Below are 24,841 nucleotides of genomic sequence, written 5' to 3'. Positions count from 1 at the left end.
AAATTTCCAAATTGGATTGAAATCATAACCGAGAAAATGATACTGTAGTGCAGGGATGCCAAACGAATGACTCTTGTGATTTTTTTTTTTTTTTTTTTTTTTTAAGGTTCCTAATGGGTTTGAAAAAACAGAAAGGACAATTTATAGCCTTAGGAAGAAGCAAGTAAGTCATAATGATGTTCTGTTTTCAACATGCAAAATGTTTAGTAAACTACACTTTCTTTCCGTTAACGAAAGGCCTGCCTGGTAAACGGTTTGGCTTTTTTTTGCCAAATAGTTTGAGAGTGTGCAAAATAATAAGGGCTTTGTGGAAATTAGTGTAAAATATAAAAACAAGACAGAACTCAAGAAAGAAGTCAACAACTTTTTAAAATTATTATTTGAACTACCCCAATGCCACAAATAAGCAGCACCAGTGATTTTATTTGGTATTTTCCAGTTTTATTTATTAGTGTTATTTATTTATTTATTTTTTTATAATACTCATGATATGTAGCATATGGATCATACAGCAACCACCATGGATGTCACCATCATAATAAACCAGTCAAGATACATACACATTAAAATACAGTTTTTTTTATGAAGCAATTCTTATAGTGTTTTTTTTTTTTGCTATTTAAAAAAAGTAAAAGAAAGCATTGTAGACTACTTGAGGACCCAGAACTTAACTAAATAAAAACTGTGGGACTGGCACAATTTTGTGATTGCAAAAAAAAAAAAAATCACAAGAATTAATAACATTAAATAAATAAAAACAAGTGAACAAAATTTCTGTGAAAAAAAGGTTTACATTTTAAATGACCATTGTCAAACTTTAGTGCATGTGCAGATTATAAAGCAAAGAAATCAGTTTTTTTGTAACATTTTGTAATATGTTTCTTAAAGGGACTATGGCATTGAGGATGCTCAACAGTGCAGTACATCATTGGAACAGTTTTATTTTCAAAATTGTGTGTAGATATGTAATCTTGTACCATTTGGGTGAGGGTTCACTGCAAATGCATTATTATTTATAATGGATTTCTCAATCATAAAAATTGATAAAAAAATATATTTAAAAACACATTTTTACATTTAGATTATTTTATTTTCAGATTATTCTGTATGCAAAAGCTAACTAGCAGTTTAGTGCTTTTAAGAATATCCATCTGACAGCAAGCTTAACATCAGAATGTGGCTGGGATGGGTTTGAGATGAAGCAATCTGTGAGTTTGTTTGATTGCAATCTTTCCTTTTCTTTTGCAATTTACATTTTTAGGAATGTGCCATCCTAATTAAGCATGTCTTTTCAAATCTGTGACTTAGGTAGGTCTTTAAAAACCACAACAGGTGACCAAAAGCACAGGGCACTCCTCACTGAGAGGAAACAACAGCGGTAACTTCAAGTTTAATATGTTGCTTACAACATGCACAGCATACTGTACAATGTGTGTTTAGTCTCCATTCGTCTCCATTCTGCTATGCTGCATTGCTTGTTTAAGCTACAGTATTGTATTTGTGCTCCCAGATTTGGGGGTCTGCTGACCTAAATGATATTATGTCTTATTATATTATATAGATGTCTGATACTATAGTGATTGCTTAACCCAAGAAAGATGAAGTATAGGGTAAAAAATAGATTAAGGACATGTTATATAAAAACCATTATTGCATTAAATACTCCTAATTAACATTACTGATACAATGCATTTTTATACGATAATACTGTTTAAATCAGTGGTTTTCAAACCTTCTACACTGGATCCCCCTCTTCAGATGGCACAGCTAATGGTTGCAATAGAAATGATGCTGCGATGACTTGCGATAATGTAAAAGTACTGATATTAATATCTGAATAAATATCAAGACCTCCTCTCCAAACTGCTGAAATGCAAAACTGTTAAAAGGAGTCAGTGAAGTCCTCAGATTCTCTTTGCTGTTATCTGATTGTACCTGTAGCTCTCAGCACCATAAGGAATACATTCAAATAAGAAAAGTGCCAAGGCAGAAAATGAAAATACACACATATTGAGTTCTGGAAGAAAAACCAGAAACAAAAGCACCAAGTGGCAGGTGAGTTGCCCTGTGTAAAGTCCTGTGCTGAAAATATTACACCTGATTTCGAAGCCCACGTCAGGCAACTCTGTTGGAACAAAGTTGTATTTATCACAAACAGAATGATCAAAGCCTTCATCAACGCAGCCTTTGAATATTAGCATTGGAGTTCAGCTACAGTACAGTACAGGTGATCATTTGCGCATTGCCTTTCATTAGGATTCCTAATCTGTATATCCTGCGGTACACAAGCACACCATTCACTTTGGCTATATAGAGACATCACAACGGCTTCCTCAGCGTAGCACAGCAACCGTCACCAAATGACTGAAATCAAGTCCAGAGTAGAGCGGCACTTGCAGTAACTAACTTTTTTTATTATTAATAACTAGGACCTTAAAAGAAGGAATCACCCTAACACTTGTCCCTGGCATTTAAACTCTCAATACAATTGTACCATGTAATTTCAAAATTATTGCTCGAAGTGTCCAGAAAGAAAAAATATTTTAAAGTTTAAGTTTCAACATAGTAATACAGCCCCATTGAAAAATCTGAATCTGAAACCATATATTTACCGGTAAAGTGTGCATTTCAAAAATACATAAAAAATAAAATGATAGAAAAGGTCAAGATAAATGTGTGTGGATATTTTAAAGTGCTTTTATGACTAGCTGTTATTTTTTGAACACCATTGATATTCTGATAAGGCAACAGCTTTAACTGCGCACTAGACAACCTGCTTGATGGATCAAGAAGATGTATCTACAGAGCTTTGGCACTTGTGTTGCTTCAACGCTGAAATTCAGTGACACATGACATCGGTACAAGTCGTCTTCACACACAGGTAAAAAAAAAAAACACACAAACAGGACTCTGTGTATAAATGAAGGCTCCCTTTTCAGTTTAAAGAAAAGGTGTAGAAAACCCCTGAAAAACAATAATGAAAGCTTCTGATATGTATGTTAACATGCTATTGCTGTTTTCCAGTAACCAGATTGCACACATTTCCTATAAACCTCTGCTTCTGACAAATACAATTCATGAATAAAAGGCCTTTCTCTCTTTTACCAGGCATCCCTTTGCTGTGTTTTTTAGCTTCTTTCTTTCGATAAGTTACTTGCAGAATTCACAGCTTCTTCCCTTGTTCAGTCTTTAGATTGTTTTTCTTTGTTGCCGTTTCCAGTTGGCAAGAAGACTGTGGCTGTCTGCAGCCGTCTGAGAGGACTGCGGCCTAGCTGGGTATCCGGTGGTAAAAGTAGATGTAGCCCAGGTCTTTGGGGGGTCTTTCTGACAGACATACTTTGTGGTCATTGTAGATTACCCATCTAAGGAAATACAGGGATTATGTCAGAACTTGTTGTGTTTGCGTCATCCACATCAATCTTTGCATTTCAAACTTGTCGTGTTCTGTTTTACATCACGTAAATATTCATTGTACATGCTTTTAAAAACTGAGGACCTAAATGTTACCTGGTATTAAATTTGTCAAATTAGTCAAGAAAGTACTTTCTTTTGTCTACTAATAGTGTATGGCTGAAATTAGGTTTATTAGCTGTAACCTAGCTGATGCTATAAACTGACAGCATGCCCAAGAAAGGGTGACTTTGCTACAAGAGCCCATGATATCTCATACCTTCCCTCCTTTTTGATGTGACACACATAGTGGCCACACATTGTGGATCTTCCCATATGGCTAATGAAGGCAAACAGCTCGTATCCTGTAATGCAAGAAGAGGTTCAATAATTAATGTATTTATTTATACAGGAATTTAACCCATTGATACCAAGATCTCATTTACCAGGGGGTCCTTTCAACAAACATATACAATAAAACAACACAATATCATGTGTGTTACCGTCTTAATCATTTTAGGAGTCGTAAGCAAAGGACATTCACCCGAACATGTACAGATCCTTAATCATAATTATGTACTGTGGGTTACTGGTCACCAAAGAAAACCGATTATCCATATTTAAAAGTATGCTGTTCAATATTGTTTGCATTTACATGTGAATTTTGAAGGATCCAGTAGTAGAACTTATCTGACACCTTGTGGTAAAAATGTGCACCTACATGCTCTGGTCTGTCCTGTTTAAAGTCATCCTCTGGTCCTCAAGGTCGTGTCCTCCAGGTTTAATAGGGATCATTAACTGATTAAGTCATTTAGTGAACAGGTGAAACAAATAACAGGAAGGCTTGTTACCTCCAGGACCAGAATTGTACACCACTGGTGTATGCTCTTGTTGCCAGACACACTTACCGTATCAGTACAGAATACTGTTTTTCCACTCACAGGGGGAAGTTTATTTCACAAAATTCGTTTTAACTGATGGGTCACCACCGTTACAGTTTGTATAAAGCCACAAAACAGTCGTTCTCAGTTGGAATCCCTAATAGTTCAGGTTTTGTTTCAACCAAAACCTATTACCTATTACTGGTGATATTAAGTTTAGGTAAAACAAAAGAAGTATGTTTCTGTACTCACTGCCAGGCCCATCCCTAACCCGCGGTCCATTTGGCTCATTGTCGGCTGTGGCGTTGGCACTGGCACTGGCGTTGGCGTTGCCCTCTGGATCAGCGATGTCTGAGGCTGCCTCACTCTCCTCTTCACTGTCTGGGTGAGTAAAGATCCAGTCTAACGCATGCTCCAGATTGTTGTTCTAAAATAATCCATGAACATGGATATTATATGCATGTTACTCAAAAGGACACAAGATATTCAGGGTTTTGGGGTACATCACTTGATAAAAACTGCTGCTAGATATTTTGTTTCTCATTCCCTCTCCCAACCTGTTCGTCACAACATCACTCAGGCAAAAAGTCATCCTACTGCAACTACATGCAGTAATAAATTACAGGAAGCTGAACACAAAACAATATAGCTCTTGTTGCCTCCTACATTTTTTATAACTTTAGGGATACCGATAATATCCAGTAAGTGAACGGAAATATCTGCCAACCTCAGCTTTAGGCTTTAGGCTTCGGGCACTGTATCACAATGTTTGAGTTAAATCGTTTTATTAACTTTGAAAGTTGCACAGTGACTGGCAAATTAACATCCTTACAACAGATGGGTGTGTATAAATGCTCAGCAGTTGAATCTGATTGGTTACTGTGTGTTGTCCATTCTTATATCTGCCCAGTGAAAAGGAGTTGCTTCAAAGACCCACCGTTGCCTTCAGGCCCTGCAAGGCCTGGTACCTGGGAAAGCCCATGGATGTAAGGATGGCTACACTCTCCTCTGGAGGCTGGTTGTCAGCCACAGGAACCGCTGCCGACAATGAAGAGTCAATCTCACTAAACCCAGCAACCACCAACGGCTCAGCAAAGTCTAAAGAAAGGAAATGCATACTTAAAGATGTTGAGAATGTCTATAACAGAAATGAAAAGTGTTTTTGAAAAAAAATCATATTTATTTGCTGCTTTAGCAATATGGTGGTAACGCCAGGTCGGACTGTGAACAAAAAACTGTGTATATATAAATACAAACAAATCTCTTTATTATAGTATAGAGTCAATTATCCAAACATAATCGATTTGTATGGATAATCGAACAGGTATTAATAACAATTACTGTACCTTTAATAATGTATAGAATAAAGTTAACATACACAGGTACCTACTGATGATATATAGCTAGTAACCTATCATATTAAGCATACAACATTACAAAGCTTTATAAATCATTACATTAATGCAATTCAGTAACATTTTTAACACCTACAGTTTAATGAAATACTGTAATTAAAAGTACCATATACACCAAACTCAAAGAATACAATGCAGTACAACTTTGACACATTACAGAACTTTAGGAATCATTAAAACTTCCAAAATTCAGTAAAACGTTTCTATACTTTGATACTTGCTGTTAAGGCATTGTAATAACGTGCAATTGAAATGAATAAAATACAAGTTCTAGCTGCTCATTAACATGCCTCAGTCTGCTGGTCCTTTTTTTGGCAGCTAATCTTATAGCTGTTTTATAGGGATGTGGACCAGACCAGGTTCCGTGGTCCGATCCAAATCTATGGTCCAGTACACCTTAAGGAAGTCCGGTACAGAGAGTGGACCGGTATGTGGCTGGTCCATCGCACAAACACTGGGCCAGCAAGCTTTTTTTTCTCTCGGTTTTAAAAAGATTGGAACTAGTGCAATGAAGGAAACACTGCATACTGCAATAAAACACTGCATACTCCTAAGACTTAAAGCATTAACATTTTGAAAAGCTCTACAGTAAAAAAAACAAAAAAAAACAAAGCCAAATCCCAGAGGCTTTAATGAGAAGTTATGACCGTATACAACACAACAAACAACATGTGGATTGTATATATTGTCATGTAATAAACCAGAACCTGTGAACTTCTCTTTCCCATGTGACATGGGACAGTGTTTACCCTCAAGCAATTAGCTTCTTAAATGATACAATATTTTCAAAAGTTGTTCTCTAGCAAGAAAATGAACAGGATAGAATAACACTCAAAATAGCAGAACAATAAAACATCAGTAAACAGGAAGCCATAGATTAAGATATTGTCAGCTGTCTAATTTGGTATCCCCTGTGTTTCTCACTGTACATACACCCAATATCAATCAAACCCTTTGTGTGTGATAATGGGGCACAGGTAGACACACTGTGCAAGTTTGACATTTCTAGGAGCCCCACTGACAGAAATGCACAGGGGATACCAAATAATACAGCCATAGACTAAGATATTGTCAGCTGTCTAATTTGGTATCCCCTGTGTTTCTTACTGTCAATACCAATCTTGTGTGTGCACTGTATATAAAATAAATATATAAACAAATATCTGTAAACAGTAACGTTATACGTAATACTTTATTCATTTTTAATATCATTTACACGACTCGTGTTTATTCCAGACATAATAGCACAAGCCACAGAGCAACAACATTTGTGAAAACCTTCATTTACTATCAACTTTGAAATAATACTTTGAAATCAGCACAATCGTTATAAACAGGTGGTCGCATTGTTAATACATTAAGCATGAATTATTTAAAGATTGTTTTAGCTGCGCATGTCAAAGACGTTTTTAATGAAAACAAACTGAGTATACACATCACAAAGAAATCATGCCGTCCTGTTGAAAAAGTCAGAGACACCTGAAGCGTCTTTTTAGACTGATAAACAGTCCTGAGCCATTAATCAGCTTTGGGAGCCTGATCTGGGATTTACGGCCACACTGACCACCTCAGTAGAGAAAAAACGCTATGTACCGCTGATGTTGAAGTCCAATCAGATTTTTTTGACTTGCCAATGGTGGTTCAGTACGTACCGCGGTACAGGGCTGAACCGGATATCGGACCGGTTTTTGCGGTCCAATATGCATCCCTACTGTTTTAGCAGCAGAAGCTGTGTGCGTAATACACCCCATGTAATTCATCATTTGATTACAGGTGCTTTCGGTTGATTAGACAGTGCGGTTGATCAAAGATCTGATAACTGTCTTTCTAATGTACTTATATAGCATTAGAAATTAGGCTTGTATAAAGTTGATTTAGTGACATTCGTATATTTAATGGTATGTGTGGCTTGATATGCGTGGCATGAATAGCTGACCCAACATCTAAATTCAGTTCAGTGTTTATTATTATACTGTATAGTACTACATTTAGTTTGAGCTCAATTTTTTAACCCTTTGTTTACCTGTGAGATTTTTTTTTATCACATTGCCAAAAACCTTATAAGATTTATAATTGTTTTTCGCAGAAAAATTGGAGATTGTTAAAAAAAGGGAGGTATACATCACAAACACCCGAACTGGTGACTACAATGGCCCGAAAGAACGGCTGTTCTGTGAAAATGTGTTACATTTACTAAAATAAAAATAATAATAAAAATGCTTTTAAAAAGACCAAATTCCCATTAGGCTTATTATTACTATTTTTCAAAGTCTCTCTTTGTCTGATCGAGTACAGAGGCTTTCCACAGATTAACAGGACTCTAATCTTAGCCTGTTGCCTGTGTCCCTCTCTATATAACAGATTTTCTAGGAAGTGTTCCATTTCTAAAAACTCCTGGAAAACAACAACTATCAGATTTAGATAGATTGAAGCAGCATATATACCTGATAAAGCTGACCTGTATTTCCTTTGTGGGACTCGTATGACAGTTTGTATTTATTTGGCGAGACCAAAGTATAAGGCAGGATAGGCACTGAACAGACTTTGGCTGACTGCAAGTATTGCATTTAAACTATGCTGTTGCTGCACTTTTACAAAGCCTCGAAAGTCTCAGAAGTATAAACATGTGCTTGAAATCCCCTCTTTTTATCATAGCTTTATAGGCAGTGACTAGTGTCACTGAGGCCGAAGGTAAGACTTTTAAAAGGCACAGGAAAATGCAATAACCAGGAATTATTAGCAGAAACAAAAACTGAAGTACAAGGGATGTCACTCTTTATGTGAAAAAAACAAACAAAATGGAGATGCAAGTACTATTTGGAAGACGTGAATCAGACAGGTCAAATTGAATTTCCAGTAATAAGTTGGTTTTGTGGTGAACAAAGGGTTAAAATACTCACCCTGCTGCTGATTACTTCCAGGGTTTCTGTTACTGTTTCCTTCTACGAATGAAAACGAAAATGATTTTTTTCCCTGAATTTCACTAGAGACAGTGTTGTCCCCTTTGTCATTTTCACGCTAACGTTGACAGTGCACTCTACCGTCCTGTTCTTACCTTTATTATTATGTTAACTGATATATTGTACACTATTATGGTATAAAGCAATATACACAGGTAGTTCATTGCAGTACCATAACAGTATATCAGTGTGTTCCAATTCCATTGTGTTTATTTTAAGGTAATGCAGTGGGGTATTCAAATTGCTAACGGTTTCTATAGAGGATTATAATGATATCCCAACGGTGTTTTTGACTTTTTCTGCAAGGGTTATGTTGGTGTATATATGCTTCAAGTAGCTCGCAATTCACAAAAAAATAATTGTGATGTAAAAAACAGGGATTGTGTTTTATTAAATCATTAGCAAGAGGCACCCATCAACCCACACCAAGTTAAATACAACACATGAGAAAAAATAAATAAAACAGCTTACTCTGACCCTACAATGAAAAGATGAATGTGATAATGATTTGATATACAGTGCGATACTGAGCATGTTGCAGGAGTGTTGCATGAAAACAAAAACAGGGCACTTTGTGATGAAAACTGTCATTTAAACATTGAAAGATGTGGCCTACTTACCGGGCTCCTCCATGTGGGCTATAACCCAGTTGAAGGCCACTTCAGCCCCCATGTTTCCTGTGTAGTAAACCGCCTTGCGACAGGCTTCGAGGGGGAAGCCCATTTCAGCGAGCTGCATCACTGCAGACTCATCGATTTCTGGAGCTGAGTTGGGACGAAAACAAATTAAGCGTCAAATTGGACCTCAAGGAACACATTCACAAGACTTTGAACTCTGTTGTAATGAGCTAAACGTTACTATAAAACCTTGTCCATGGTTTTTTATTGCAGTAATTGATTAACAATAAAATCACCCCTGAGGGAACAAAACCAGAATAATACCAATTTAAAATCGGTGGATGCATTCAAATCTGCTACTGATTACATTGTTTAAATATAACCCTTTGTCTTGCATATACAGGTGGCTTAACGGCACGTGTTTTCTTCCAACTAGACTATGACTTTTGTGATTTAGGAAATATTGTAGAGACACACCTTTGATTACAGGTTACAAAATTAATACAAAAGCAAAATGGGGCTTGAAAGCTCAAGAAGAGAAATCAAAACAAATACGTACAGTCCATGAAATTATTCATCAAATGATCTGGAATGGAAAGAAAATACAAAACACAATCAGTGCAAACATAGGGTACAAAGAGTAATGCCCTGGTGAGGCTTGTGTAGCCTTTCAATACTAAAAAAAGCAATGAAAAAAAGCAATGCTTTTATGCAAATTGGCTTACTTAGCTCAGCCGGGGGTCCTCCAAAAATAAACCAGAGAATGCGTTATTTTCCCTGCATGCTTATGACAAGCTGAAACCTATTAGCTTCAGCATGTCATAAGCATGCGCAGAAATTAACGCATTCTCAGGGTATGTAATATGTATAGTGTAATAGAGCTATTTCAGCGGGAGCACGACAGATTACAAAGCAGAGGAAAAATCATTGGAAACACACACAATGAATACCAGACATGGATACAATTATAATTTGACCATCAGCATCAAAACAACAAAACCCACAAAATGATGATACAGAACTTCCATCAACAAGTTCAACTATAAGGGCTGAAGAACAGCGAAGAGGTGGTGGTGTGAGAAAAAAAACATAAAGCTGTTATTAACCCTGCAAAATTAAGGAAATACGAAGACAGCTACTTGAATTTCGGTTTTATTTGTACTGGAAGTGGAGAGATACCTCAACTGCAGTGTGTAATTTGTGCACAAGTACTGTCCAATGAATGTTTGACATCCTCCAAATTACATAGACATTTAATTACCAAGCATGAAATATAGAAAAATAAGCAACATTCGTTTTTTGAGTGAAGGGCTAAGGAACTGCTTGGTACTAAAGCCGTAATGAAAGCCAAAATTACTGCAGATAAAAAATCTTGTTGTGACATCGTACATAGTGGCACAGGAAATTGCTAAAGCAAATACAGCGCATCCATTGCTGAGGAGTTGATAATGCCGTGCGTCATTGAAATTGTAAAGGAAAGGCTGTGTGGTCCAGTGGTTAAAGAAAAGGGCTTGTAACCAAGAGGTCCCCAGTTCAAATCCCACCTCAGCCACTGACTCATTATGTGACCCTGAGCAAGTCACTTAACCTCCTTGTGCTCCGTCTTTCGGGTGAGACGTAGTTGTAAGTGACTCTGCAGCTGATGCATAGTTCACACACCCTAGTCTCTGTAAGTTGCCTTGGATAAAGGCGTCTTAAAAAAAAAATGTTTGGAGAGTAGAAGGCCAAGGAACTGGCAAAAATCGCTTTTATGTCAGAAGACATAGTTTCGCAGTTCATTGATCGGCTCATTGACATTTCATCAGACAGCTCCCTCGGAACCAAGTTCAGTGAAATGCCGCTGGAGACATTTTGGTGTGAGTGCTCTGATGAATACAGAACTGATTCTGCAGCACTGAAAGTGCTGGTCCCATTCAGTACAACCTACTTATGCGAAACTGGATTTTCAGCCATGACGTCGATGAAAACAAAATACTGAGCCAGGATGAACATTGACCATGACATGCGTGTGTGCTTGACGAAGATACCTCCACGTCTTGACAGAATTGCTGCTCAGCACCAGCAACAAGTTTCACATTGAGTTAGTAAAACTAATGATTTACTAATGAGTAAATAATAACTTTTTGGGAGTGATGCGTGCATTGTCAATAGCTATATATCCTTCATCAGTCTGTTTGTCAGCATCTTCTTCCTGTGCTGTCTTTGGAGATACCTGGCCATCGTCAATCTACTTTGGTTTAGAAATCATTGCAGTACCAAGCTGATCCGGGTGACCTGTGTGGGTTTCTGGGTGGTGGTTGTGCTGGTCTGTTCAGTTTCCTTCCAAATTTCATTTCATTTAACCTTTATTTACCAGATAAGACGATTGACAACAAATTCTCATTTACAATGACGATCTGGTCAACAGGCAAACATCACAGCAGCACAAAGCAAACAAATACAACAGAAATAAATAAATAACACATTAACAAGTACAAACACATATATCAGACAATCGTGAATTCAGATTCCAATTAAAAACATCCCCCAAAACAAAACTCTGTGGTTTTAATTTGATTTGAAATTCATTCTAGTCATGAGCAGCCGCAAACTGAAATGAATTACACCCAAAAACAGTGAACACTCTGGAAAGAACCAAATCTAATAAATGAATCTGATCTTAAACTGTAAACTGAAGCAGAGCACTGTAATAGGTTGTGCAGATATAGTGGGGTTTTCCAAATCAGGGTTCTATAAACTAACCTAAGCTAATGATCCAATCGCCTAGTGTGAATGAAGGACATTCAACCATAATATAAAGATCGCAGTGATGCGGAAGACAAGACCACCATTCAAAACCACCAGCGAGCTCTGTCTGGAGGAGTACCCTTTTAAAGTGAAGTGTGGTACTTTATGGTGACTTTGGCATTCACCTATCCCTTGCCGTTGGCCCTTCTGTTTTTTTTTTCCACAGCAGCACCCGGAGAAGCCTTATCAATTCTGTTTCGGTGACAGACGAGGAGAAAAAAAGGATCAGTAGCCTGCTCTCTATCATGACGATCATATTTGTCATGGTCTTTGGTCCTTTTCATCTCATAATGTGCGTGACATTATTTGTGAGTGTGAGTACACAATGTTTAATTGAAAGTTTCATTGGGATTACTCAGCCTGAGCAGCCACTGGATACAATCTTGTATATATTTGTTTGCAAAGATGCCAAGAAGGAGATTCTGGACTCTTTCCCTTGCCTTTGGAGGCTGGTCAGTGTATTGTGGAAGCAGAGGGCACTTGGAGCTGACCAGGAGAACACAACCTGTCCAGACAATGTCCAGTTCTCTACCCAGTGTGTGAGAATACTGGTAGAAGAAATGTAGATAAAAGCCGGGAGCTAGGAAAAACCCATGGCATTTTTTTATAAAATACACAACTTCCTTACACGCCACTGGCCTCTGCGGTGAAGACAATCAAGTGTTGTGTTCAATGAGTGGTTGCTTACCATTGCTTACCACTGATTAACAGGCACAGTGGGTGCTGCAACCACCATGCAAGGGGAGGAGGTTCACAAGAACCACAGAGATAATGAGTACCAGCCTACTGTACAACAATGTATATTCATTTTAGAGATGGGAAAAAAAGAACCTTACACTTAGAAAGCTATTTCTGGTAATTTGTTTTGTACTTAAAACCTATGTCTTTCCTCAAATAGAGAGCTTACTTTAATTCAAAACCTGCATTGTATAGTGTGTGTGTGTGTGTGTTTTTAGTTTGTTTTGTTATTTGATTACCAATCCAGCCTACTTTATTTTCCAAGCAATGTGTTTGTGTAATGTACACAGTGTTGCTTTGCAGTCTGGGAAACTCCTGGCTTGGGGGTTCAGTTAACCCACAGCACATCCAGACTTGTGATACACTAGGCTATTTAACTCTGTTGTTTGAGACTTACCCCACAGTGGGGTTCAAACTCTAAGCAGGATAAAGGGTTAACCCCCTTTGCAGACCCCATTTTATAGTTTTCACTCTGACTCTGATGAAGTCCATTTATCCTACAGTACCATATCTAGACTACAGACTCACTGATACAACAGGTATTAGGACAATACCTGAACCTCACTCTCTATAATGTTTGTTACATTGGATAAGTCATCGGGAAACCAAAAAGGTCACATCACATCCATTACTGGCAAGTCACACTTCAGTGTATTAAACTTAATGTGTAATGTGATAAAGAGAGGGCAGCCGCATGAGGACTCCTCTTCGAAGAGGGCAGTACCTTTGGGTTCATCTGGAACAACAATGGGCGGAGCAATGTCTGGAAGCTCCTCCTCTTTTGGCTGTAACCCAGTGGCACGGAGGTGAGTGATGTCCAGCAAGTCTGGCATTTCTATAGAAACATCTGTGTACAGGACAGACAGGAGAAAACATTGTGTAAGTAAATGACTACAACTTTTGTTTTAAGCAGATACATAAGAAAACATGATTGATTTTAGTCAAAATGTCAAGAAAACTAACAGCAAGAGAAGAAAATAAGTTTAATTAGAGAAAAAACAGATTTAATATTTCACAAATAACAGTTAGATAAAATTACCAGTTAGACTGAAAAACAACAAATACATCCCATAAAATTGCTTAAAGCAAACATTAATAAACAGAGCATGAAATAGCAAAAATGAGCAGCCAGTTGGATGTAAAATAGCTTTGACCTCAGCTTCCCGTATGGATCTCTGAGGGAAATTCATACTGGCGAACAATTTAGAGGTCATCTTGTCCAAGGTGATATTCCAGAAATGAAATGTCTACATGTTAACTCTTTTTTTACTGCAGACCTGTATACATGTCGAGGGAAGGGAAACACACTGAAAAATGCAGACTGCTATTTTAGTACAGGAAAGATAATCCCACTCAAAACTGTGGTCCAGTAGTCTAATGTATGTATGCCCTTATATTATTATTTTCAGTATAACATACTCAAACATACTTAGATATCCTAGGGTTATCTTTCAGTATAGTTACTTCACGCTGTAAAGAGTTCAGAGCTCTTCAAGCAATAGGGAGTTAAATAGTGGAACGTGGATAGCAGCCGAGCGGTTTGGAGCTATCATACCATGGATTGATTCCCCTTAGTGGCACATGTGGCATTACCTACAAATGAACAGGAGTCTGTACTGCTGTAACCGAATCCAGCGTCTGCACCTGTAGAAAATGTGATTATTTCTATACACTCTCCTCTCTTTGCGGTCAGGTTTTTCTGTATTATTTGATATTTCTGTACAGATCTTTTTTTAAGGCCGGGTTTACATTTTAACCTGTAGGAACTCTCCTGTTTAACTTTACATTCAGAATTGTTTGTGTTTTTCCTGGAGTTTTATGAAAAAGATGGGAGCAGGAAAGCCCTCTGTTTCTTATTCAATTTGAATCACTCACAGTATTCTATGTTTTCTTCAGTGTGCTTGACTTGCTTGTTTTTTTTTTGGACAGAATGCAGCAGTAACAGTCCTTTCGTTGTGGTTTCAGACTACATTTGAGGCCTAGTAAGGTCATCCTACTCTACTAATAACCAACACTTACCTAATTTCTTAGGCACCCAGTCCAACCCAAAGGTAAACTTCTTTATCTGTATAACCAAGTATTCAGGAAATGATTTAAAGCGAGATGTTCTGTGAAACAAAAAAATAATCATTTGAATGGCTCATATATAACAGGTTGAAGATGGGTTTGACTACTAAACACAGAAGGACGTTCTCTTACTTGACTCCAGCAGACTTGGCCTGCAGAGCACTGCTCCAGAAGTCGTCCACGTTCTCCGGCTCTGTGTAGGCCTGCAAACAGGCACTGAATGGAATCCTGGCCCGGACCGCTGGCGGGGGCGATCTCCTGCTCACTTCAGCCTCCTGACGTTTCGCTTCATAGGCTATTAACTCCTCTGTGTAGCAAAATCATTATTGGAAGGAGCAGCAGACTGATCATGTCAGGTGCTGTTACACCTAGCTGTGATAGGAAGGCGCCACCACTTCCTAACTGCTGCAGTAATACCACCACTTACACTTATAAGACACTAGCCAAAATGTTTTCTACTTGCCTTTCTTATGTATTGCTTATAAAATGGCTTGGAGGAACTGAACGATCTGATAAGGATTTCAACCCGTGGCACTGACTCGGTACAACCGTTCTGGATGCCATTAGCCTACTCGCTCTCTATATCAATCTGTGTAGTGTAAGCACAATAACACAACTGAACTCAGACAACTCACTTAACAGGTGGTTGAAGGGGACTTGGCTGTGCCTCCCAGCAGGAGTGGGTTGTCTCTTGCGTGTGTTATTGCCAACTAAGCTTTCGTATTTACCCTTGTTTACTGCAGCTTCCATGGGCGCAGGAAGTTGCATGATGTTGTCAGCGCGCTGCGTGTATCGGACCATTCTGGACTGACAGCACTGGGTTCGTTCTTCCACCAGGAACCGGAACACATCACTGGGATTCTCTGAGCCTTCGCTGTTTCTCTAGGATGGCACAAAAAAATATATTCATTACATTACTTTTAGGATACATCTGTCTGACGCCTATGTGCAGACACTGCAAATATATATGATAGTCTCATAAACAGTGCAAGAAATTGGTAGCGCATTGTTAGCACCAACCATCTTCTATTAAAAAGATTGTAAAAGGGGTTTATTATTATTATTAAATATTATGACCCCACTTGACCCCAAATAACTTACTATATGCAGCACGAGACATCAGAAGCCTGGAATCAACGTGGGTACTTCAGAAAATGACAGGTCCCAACTTCCCATTTCTTATACCAATAAAACAACAGAACGTATCTTTTCTGGGAGAGTCCCATGATTACTGGAAGCCCAAAAACAATATTTAATTTCAAGAATCCAGTGTGCTTTCCACCAAACTCTAATTAAAGATCTAGCCAGCAAACAACTTTCTAAAATTAGGCTGCCTTCTATTATAAAGAGGCTGCTGAACCATCTATAAATGGCAGCTGTAATAAACATGCTGGAACTAAAGTTGCGAAAGTACACAGGTGGTGAGACCAGTTGACAAACACAGACACAGAACTGGACAGCATCCATGCTTTAATTGGATCTGTACAGTATTAAAATATCAGTACTTGTAATTACTGAAAATATAAAAGGGTATTTGGATACTGTATAAAAGTGAGATTAATAAATGTTGGTCTCACAGAGGTTCCCAAATTGAGGTCTGCGAGATGGTTTCGGGAGGGGTCACAGAACACAGGCCTGCACAAATATGTGTTTCCCTATCTTAATGATAGCTCATTTATTATCATTCATCTTCCTCTAACAGCATGTACATATATCCAACATTGAAACATGGGGGTTCTTAGTTAGAATGGCTAATTTAATGAGGTGTGAGTCAAGACAATTGGGAATTCCTGCCTTAGCTTGTAAAACCCATAAAAATAGTGATAAAGTACAGATAAGCATGGTAAAGTGTGGTTAAACCCATGGTAGAACTGCTGTCCAAATTCATCTTGGTGTGTTACATGTTTGTTTGTTTCAATTTGTTTTGATGGGTGGGGTCAGTTGTTCATACATTCATTCAGTATTATTCTGCTATTTCATATCTGAAGTAGACACATTTAAATAATAAAATACAAACGTAGCAAGCCTGTAAACCGTAAATACCATTTGCCAGGATTATGTGCCCAAAATACATTTGAAAAAGAAAACTGAATGGTGTGCAATGTCGTACTGAAACACTCCAGCTCTATCACACAGGCTAGACAGAAATCATCTGACTGGAAATTGAATGCAAATGATAAGAACATAAGAAAGTTTACAAATGAGAGGAGGCCATTCGGCCCATCTTGCTCGTTTGGTTGTTAGTAGCTTATTGATCCCAGAATCTCATCAAGCAGTTTCTTGAAGGATCCCAGTGTGTCAGCTTCAACAACATTACTGGGGAGTTGGTTCCAGACCCTCACAATTCTCTGTGTAAAAAAGACCTCCTATTTTCTGATCTGAATGTCCCTTTATCTAATCTCCATTTGTGACCCCTGGTCCTTGTTTCTTTTTTCAGGTCGAAAAAGTCCCTTGGGTCGACATTGTCAATACCTTTTAGAATTTTGAATGCTTGAATCAGATCACCGCGTAGTCTTCTTTGTTCAAAACTAAATAGATTCGACATACGACATGCCTTTTAAACCCAGGATAATTCTGGTTGCTCTTCTTTGCACTCTTTCTAGAGCAGCAATATCCTTTTTGTAACGAGGTGACCAGAACTTAACACAATATTCTAGATGAGGTCTTACTAATGCATTGCAAAGTTTTAACATTACTTCCCTTGATTTAAATTCAACACTTTTCACAATATATCCGAGCATCTTGTTGGCCTTTTTTATAGCTTCCCCACAATGTCTAGATGAAGACATTTCTGAGTCAACATAAAATCCTAGGTCTTTTTCTTAGATTCCTTCTTCAATTTCAGTATCTCCCATATGGATAATGTAATGGATATTACCCAGGTATGAAAAGACAATTTAAAAAAAAGGTATAACCTGCTGGATACACATTTAGTTTGTGAGATACAGTACAGCACGCACCTCCACCTGGTTTATCAAGTGAAGGAAGAACTCCTGTGCGTCTTGCTGTCTGCTGGAAGAGAACTCCGGGTGGCCTTTACTTGTCAAGGCTTTGAACATCTTTAGGGAAATCCCTTTCTGCTGGTGCTGTAACAGAGGGGGCAATTGAAACACCCAATCACTGACGTGTTACATTAACTGAGAGGCGGATGCAGAAACACTCTCATGTCACAAGCTCAGTACCTGCTGGGTGGATATTAGTTTCCAACTTTTTCAGAGTCATGTGAATAGCATGCAGTAGCAGACGTGGATGAACAGATTAATAACCAACAGAATGGCCCAAATATGTTTCATTCACAAATGCACAAAGTCACAGAAAAAAATAGGTATCCGAGTGTAAATATAGGGTGTCGAAGGATCTTTACACAGTATATAAAATGTATAATGAACTGTCGACAGGCTCTGAATGTGAGTGAAACTAATTCCTGGATTATTGATAGTATTCTACATAGAATCACCCCACACTAATTTGCATGGACTTTATAAACTGTGGTAAACTTCCCTGTAGATATGATAGTTAATAATATGAATCAGAGGGCAACGTAATCCCCACGACAGCTGTAAAATACTTTGAAATTAACATTTACTCACATAAACATGCCCAGGCCGCAGGCTGTCGCTAAGTGCCATAAATTAAAAAAAAATAGATTATTCGTTTTTGTGTTTTTCTAATAGCCCAGCTTAAACAGACTAAAAATACATTTGATGACGCACACGCCCCATTAGCAACCAAACAACTTCACAACCGTCGCTCCTCACCTTTTTTCCATTGCTGTTTATTTATAGCGGATGACACGCTAAATAGCTTCTGATAAAAACAACACCAGCGGCAGCGTGTTCTTTTTATGGCTCCTATCAGCCAGTGGTTACCCTCCCCTGACCTTTTCCTGACAATTAATCAAATAAAATACACAGCTCTGTCCTCCTCACTCACATTTATAGCTCAAGCTGTAAAATGTTAAGATCCAAGCAACAAGGCCCGGTTTCAGTCGGCCTGGAGCCTCCCCACTGTAATCATAGGAAACTTTGTACCGATTTAGACAAGCTGAGAAGACGCTTGCCTGCCCAGAACTTTGCCCCACTAGTCCCTCTTGGAGTCATCTGTGAGGACTGTTCCATGTAAAACAGACAGCTGCCAGCTTTCTAGATGGTTGTTACTAGTTTACAATCCTCCCCCTGCCGACTGAAGCATTCTGCCACAACACAGAGAGCAAATGAGACTGTTTAAATGAATACACACTACCAGTACTGTACTATACACTATAATAACAATATATGGTGAAGTGTATATTGATTAACCTACTGCAAATGTGCCAGTCTATTACAAAAACTATACAGGGCTAAATACATTGCATTATAATGCATTTTTGTGAACCTTGTAATGCAGTACAGTGCAGTAATACTTTTTGATTATTATGGGTATTTTGCAGTGACACAGCAATATAAAATACTTTTTGCTGTTCACTGTCAAGATAAGGTTACACTTACAGAATGTTGGCACATTACAGAATGTTGACACATTTTTTGACACTTTTCTAGTGGTGTGTTGAGAGCCAATCAGAATGCAATCAGGTTTTACCATTCAGATCAGATTTTTAACTTTAAAAAAGTTAAAAATCACATGTTTTGACAACCCAAGCATCAGTTACCTTATAAAAAGTAACCTGCAGACATTCTCAGATAGCATAGTACTTTGCAATTGTCAAGCCAATCCAGCAAGTAGAAGTGGTGTCACTAAACTTTTTTTTTTTTTTAATTAATGAATCCAACATGTGCCTATTGAAAAGTCTGCAACGCGTCTGGGCGTCAGAAATGACTATTAAATAAACATGTTTCTAGTGACACCACTGGCAACCATATTAAAGTTTGATAAGCTGCAACAAAATTTTACCACATTTTATAAGGGTAAAGGCAAACCCAACCTTAAAATATACAAGCAACACAAACGGGATGCAGCGTGATATCTAGGCCTACAAAATATGAAATGACACTTAACAGCAAAAGCAATACGGATGGGATAGGAGTTTACTATAATGTACTGTATGTCCAAAAACTAAGTGCGGTGTTAAAACTAAGGCATCACTTTCATTCAACCACAGGGTTTTCATTTTCATTAATAACACTGTTTAAGTCCAACAGAAAGACGTGATTCAAAGATCATTTCATATTTAAATGTATTTATTGCGCAGCATTGATTTAACTTCTTAATATGGCCACCTTTCACCTGCGGCGGTCCTTCAGGTTGGATATGGGTTTTACAACAGCAGCATTTCAAAGAGGTTAAGTGACTTTATGGTCTCCCTGTATATTTCTACAGGCATTTGATTTAATCCCAGCAGAAGCAACCTTACTTATTACTTTCTGCCTTTTAAAAGGCACTGGAGTGGCCAGTTCTCTTGGAAGCTGCAGGATTAAGTGTTTGTGGCTGAAAACAATGCCATAAATTGCTGTTAAGGTTGATATAAACAGAGCACTCACATTCTTGGATTTAATGTTGTTTCTTGTGTTATGTAAGAATCACAGCCTGCAGACCGGACTTACTATAAGCTTAATGAATTTTCATCACTGTTAAACCTAGATATCACACTTTCACATGCTCAGTCAAATACCTTGTGTTCTTCTTTGATCACCTGTTCAATGAGCTCTGATTTCACTGGTGGTTTGGAGTACTGGCCTGAAAGAAGACCATGGCCCAGCTTTGCCCTGCACAGAAAAAGAGACGTCAGATTCAACAAGTTACCATTTTTATTTAATTACAAAGTACTATCACCACCGTTCGGAGGTTAACTCAGGATGAAATGTACCATGGTATGATGATGTGTGCTCCGATGACTTTAATGAATCTGTATTAATCCCAGCATTCCTCATAAACAGGGCCCTGCGTTTTTCATGGCTTGTTTTTTAACCTGTAATTTAGTCCTCTAGCCACAAGATGTCGATATAGCCTCCACAGATTAATATCACAACGCTATAGATGGCTACCGACACATATTTAACATCCCTGTGAATACGTATAACAGGATTTTAAAAGGCAGTTTTTTTTCAATATTATTTCAACTTTGTAGAAAGTTTTAACACTGATAGTTTATACTGGCATCTGAGATGTGCAACTTTTGTGCTAGTGCTTGGCATGTATTTATTAATTCTGTAACTTTATTATACGTTTGATGAACTCTAATGTTACAGCTTTCAAACCACTGTATCAGATCCACTAGTCCCTTACCATGCTTTTCAATCAGGGAGCGTTGAGACACAAGGTGGATATTGCTGCGTGCGATCTCTCAAAGAAATGCTTTTTGATTTTGTTGGTGCATCTTTTTTTTCTAAAACTGCAAGTCTCAGGGTAAGCTTTTTCTTTAAATCAGTTTCTAGAATGGCTGTAACTGTGCTTCGTAATTAGGAGGTATTTTCTAATTATCCAGAATCAAATGTGTTGATTCCTTAATTATTCTTTCAGTTTAGCTGAAGTGATTACACGCACATCTGGAGGTTTAGGTCTGAATTGCAGGTTAGTCCTGTCGTTTGAATTCTCTCGTGAATTCAGCAGGGCCCTACTCATAAACAAAGCTGCAAACCAACACTTACATCTGCGTGTTGAAATCCTGTGTGGGATCAAGAGGTGAATAGTCAAATATCCGCTGGAGATTGCCAACATACCTGCAAAATCGGGAGGAGAATGGACTTTATTTAATTTATCACAAAAAGAGACCTCTATATCCCTATCATTATCACAAAAAAGCCTGTAATAGTATTTCCAATTGTTACTTGTGAGTCAACAGTAATTCTTCAATAAGACACTTTTAGGAAAGTCTTTAACTCTTTTCATTTTACAAAACAACTAAGTTATACATTTCATGTCCCTTTAAAGACTCAAGACTCTCAGCGTGTTCTGTTTTTCATTTTGTCACACGAACATGATTTTTTATCTCATTTCAAAAGATAGGAGTCAATTGAAGTATGGAGGAAATGCTTTTCTGCCACACTCACGCTCGCTGGAATTCAGGGATGCTGAAGAGGACCTGCATGGTGGTTCCGAGGTAGCAGCTGTTTCCCAGGTTCTTGATACCAGTGTAACCGGAGCCGTACACAGGTTTGAGCTTCGACCCTGACTCCTGGATCACCTCCCACTCACTGATCCGCGGGCTGACACCACTGTCTGTGAAGCCGTTCTCTGTCTGCGCAGAAAAGAGCAATAGAGTTTATTCACAATGAACCCATCCTAACGAGTGGACACTTAGTTGTCCCTTGTAAAATGAGAATGGGATATTACTGCAGATTGTGGGCTGTTTTTCGCCGATTTCAACAGCCATCTCTACAAGGATTTCTGGTAAAAAAAAAAAAACAACTTAAAAGTATGAACAAAGTTCCAAGAAAAAAAACAAAGTTTCCTTACCTTTTGCATTTGAAGCATATCAATCCCAAAGTGTGCCAAGTGTTCTGCTAAATGGGGGTCAAGTACTGCCTCCTCTTCATCAAACGAATACACGTCTATAAAAAAAATACCAGCACATGGTTTAATCAACCATGTCCTTTTAAAGCAAGTCCTATTATGCTGACACTTTTCGGCAATCCCTTCATCAGTGTACACTAACAATTTGGCTGATGAAGGCATTAGCTGAAATGTTTGTCTACAGCCTCTAATAAGTTTGACCTCAAGAGTTTATGGGAGTTATGGGTGATATACTGGTGCAGTGGTTTTCAACTCTAATCCTCCAGTGCCCCTCAGCATTCCAGGTTTATGTTCCACACCAGTTCTTTATTTTTTTTAACTTATAGTCTGGTAATCTGTAGGCAGTTAATGAACAGAGACTCTCCAGCAATCACTGCAGTTACTGTAAACACAGTTTAAAGTCCAAGAGGCTGTCTGTACATGGAAAACAATACAACAAAACTAAACAAAAACCTGGACCACTGGAGTTATGCTACAAAAAAAGCAGTGAAAGGGTGCTCATTCAAACAAAATCTTTGGAAGAATAATAGTATAAAAAGGACACAAAGGTTAAGTTCTTTAAGTCCCTAATTGGCTGGTTTTATGATTTTTTTATTGATCCTCAAGTGTTGTCTGAATCACTGATTTCAAGTCATGTACCGGACACGTGCAGTACCGACCTGCTCCATCGGGGGTGATGGTTCCCAGTTTGACGGCCAGGGGGTAGTTTGTTTCCCGGTAGTGCTCCAGAGCGTGCCCGTTTCCTCCGTTGCCATCGAAGAACCACTTCCCACACAAAACCGAGCCATCCGTCAGGTTCACCCACAGGTTCTCCCGAAGCTCGCACTTGGAGCATTTCCAGCCACTGCAAGGTGGCACCATTGAGGCGGAGAGAAAGAGACACACTTTTCATCAGATTTCAGTTTGTTGCAGATCAGGTGAAACTGGGCACCATTTATTGACTTTCATACTGGTGATGTGAAATTAAACACAGGGACAAAGACTGTATTTTTGGAACTAGCTTCTTTTTATTGCTCCCGTGTTATTAATAGTCTCCTTGATTAAGTGTCCAGCAGTTCTTATTAGCTAGTTAACTCCAGAACAGTAACAATAAAGGGACTGGCTGCGGCAACTTGAATAAGCATCTGCCAGTCTTAATAAACCACCACTGTTCAGTCTCATCAGTGAGCCGAGACCACGTATAATTTAACATTCGGTAATTCTGTTAACAATGAAAAAAGTCAATCAATAGTCACTTTAGTAACAACTTAGGGGTAGATGTACTAAGATGGGCCAGTCGCAGTGCAAACATACCGCAATTTGCATTTTCGTTGCGACAATTCACAAAGTATACATTTTGTCGTGTGTGCTAAGAGAAAATATGTTAATGAAAGGAGCCGCAATATACTAATTTCAATATTTGTTGTGTCTTCTTAGCAAGATCTCTAGCATTATACACTGCAAGAGTCCTGCGACATTGTTCATATAAATAGCGGGAGCTGAGTTGTGGTTTGCTGCAGCAGAGAGTGCCCGAAGGACACTCTATAGATGCAAGGGTGCAAGAGTCAAAATAATTTTTCTTTTTCTTAAATGTAAACGTCATCTGTACAATGCCCTCTGTTCCATATTCATTTTACCTATTATAATACTGTTATATATATAAAATGAAAGGCAGTTTAATCCCATCAGATTCTATAGTGGGGCCCCAACCTTCACCCCAAAAAAGCTTTTCATAATCATACAGTAGCCCCTCGCTAAACCGGACATGTCTGTCCGACATAAGGAGGTGTCGGGTTTAAAAACAATACAACAGACATATATTTATAGTTCTCGATGTATTTTAAATATAAATCATTGCACTGAAATAACAGTAATGTGTTTTGGGTAGGCTACACATTACATTGAACAAAAATATAAATCTGTACAGTAGGCCTATACAGTATACAGTACAGTAGTAAAATCAAATGAATACCTAGCGCACTTTCTTTTTACTTTAGCCTACTGGTAACACAAAATAAATCATGCTGCTGCATTGTACACATTGGAGTACAATGCAAATAAAAGATTATTTTAAATTGAAACTAAATGAGTTTGGGGTTTTTTTTATTTTATTTATTATTATTTTTAACTTGGCCTACTTAGTAGCCTAGACAATTCACACACAATAGATCATGGTCCTATACAGATGCTGAGAATGAGCTGGAGGGGTTAGTGGCACATGTGTGCAGTCTATTGCTCCCAGCACGCTGGGAAAACCAGAAATGTCATAGAAATTTGTTTTCAAGGCCTGTAAGTACACCCTAACTTTAGTGAAAATTAGGTACTTGGGTGTTCGTCTCAAATACATTGAGCACAACTGGCAACACAATTGTGACTGTTTATGCTTTCAAAAGCTGAAATTGATGCAATTGTAAGTGTCGCAATTGTCGGCAGCTTTAGTACATCTCATTATAATATTTGTGAACCCTCATTTGCACTATCCGCGGCCACTTTTGGCAAATTTATGCAGGAATAGCCATAATTACATATTCATCTAAACAGCAAATTACATATTAATC

At 38.2% G+C, this 24,841-nt stretch overlaps 1 protein-coding gene across 3 annotated transcripts in view; it reads right to left on the bottom strand.

The window, feature by feature from the left end:
- Nucleotides 1-364: 364 nt before the first annotated feature.
- The window catches only part of LOC117417116 (ubiquitin carboxyl-terminal hydrolase 13-like), a 35,260-nt gene continuing 10,783 nt past the window's right edge, over nt 365-24,841 (bottom strand). Inside the window, exons 6-22 of one of the 3 annotated variants that reach the window (XM_034028930.3) lie at nt 22,964-23,148; nt 22,248-22,342; nt 21,842-22,029; nt 21,440-21,511; nt 20,464-20,557; nt 17,816-17,941; nt 15,584-15,737; nt 14,988-15,162; nt 14,808-14,896; nt 13,513-13,635; nt 9,823-9,849; nt 9,267-9,410; nt 8,587-8,628; nt 5,209-5,369; nt 4,524-4,698; nt 3,671-3,755; nt 365-3,362 (exon numbers count right to left, since the gene is read on the bottom strand). In XM_034028930.3, the coding sequence (XP_033884821.2) occupies nt 3,269-3,362; nt 3,671-3,755; nt 4,524-4,698; nt 5,209-5,369; nt 8,587-8,628; nt 9,267-9,410; nt 9,823-9,849; nt 13,513-13,635; nt 14,808-14,896; nt 14,988-15,162; nt 15,584-15,737; nt 17,816-17,941; nt 20,464-20,557; nt 21,440-21,511; nt 21,842-22,029; nt 22,248-22,342; nt 22,964-23,148 (2,029 nt within the window). In that variant the 3' untranslated portion in view covers nt 365-3,268. The remainder of the gene's footprint in view (nt 3,363-3,670; nt 3,756-4,523; nt 4,699-5,208; nt 5,370-8,586; nt 8,629-9,266; nt 9,411-9,822; nt 9,850-13,512; nt 13,636-14,807; nt 14,897-14,987; nt 15,163-15,583; nt 15,738-17,815; nt 17,942-20,463; nt 20,558-21,439; nt 21,512-21,841; nt 22,030-22,247; nt 22,343-22,963; nt 23,149-24,841) is intronic. The other 2 variants (XM_034028932.3, XM_034028933.3) reach the window with 2 other exon arrangements.

Source organism: Acipenser ruthenus, chromosome 12 (assembly GCF_902713425.1).
Source record: "Acipenser ruthenus chromosome 12, fAciRut3.2 maternal haplotype, whole genome shotgun sequence".
NCBI classification, from domain to species: domain Eukaryota; kingdom Metazoa; phylum Chordata; class Actinopteri; order Acipenseriformes; family Acipenseridae; genus Acipenser; species Acipenser ruthenus.
Note: the sequence above shows the minus strand (reverse complement) of the source record. Positions and strands in the feature narration are given on the sequence as shown.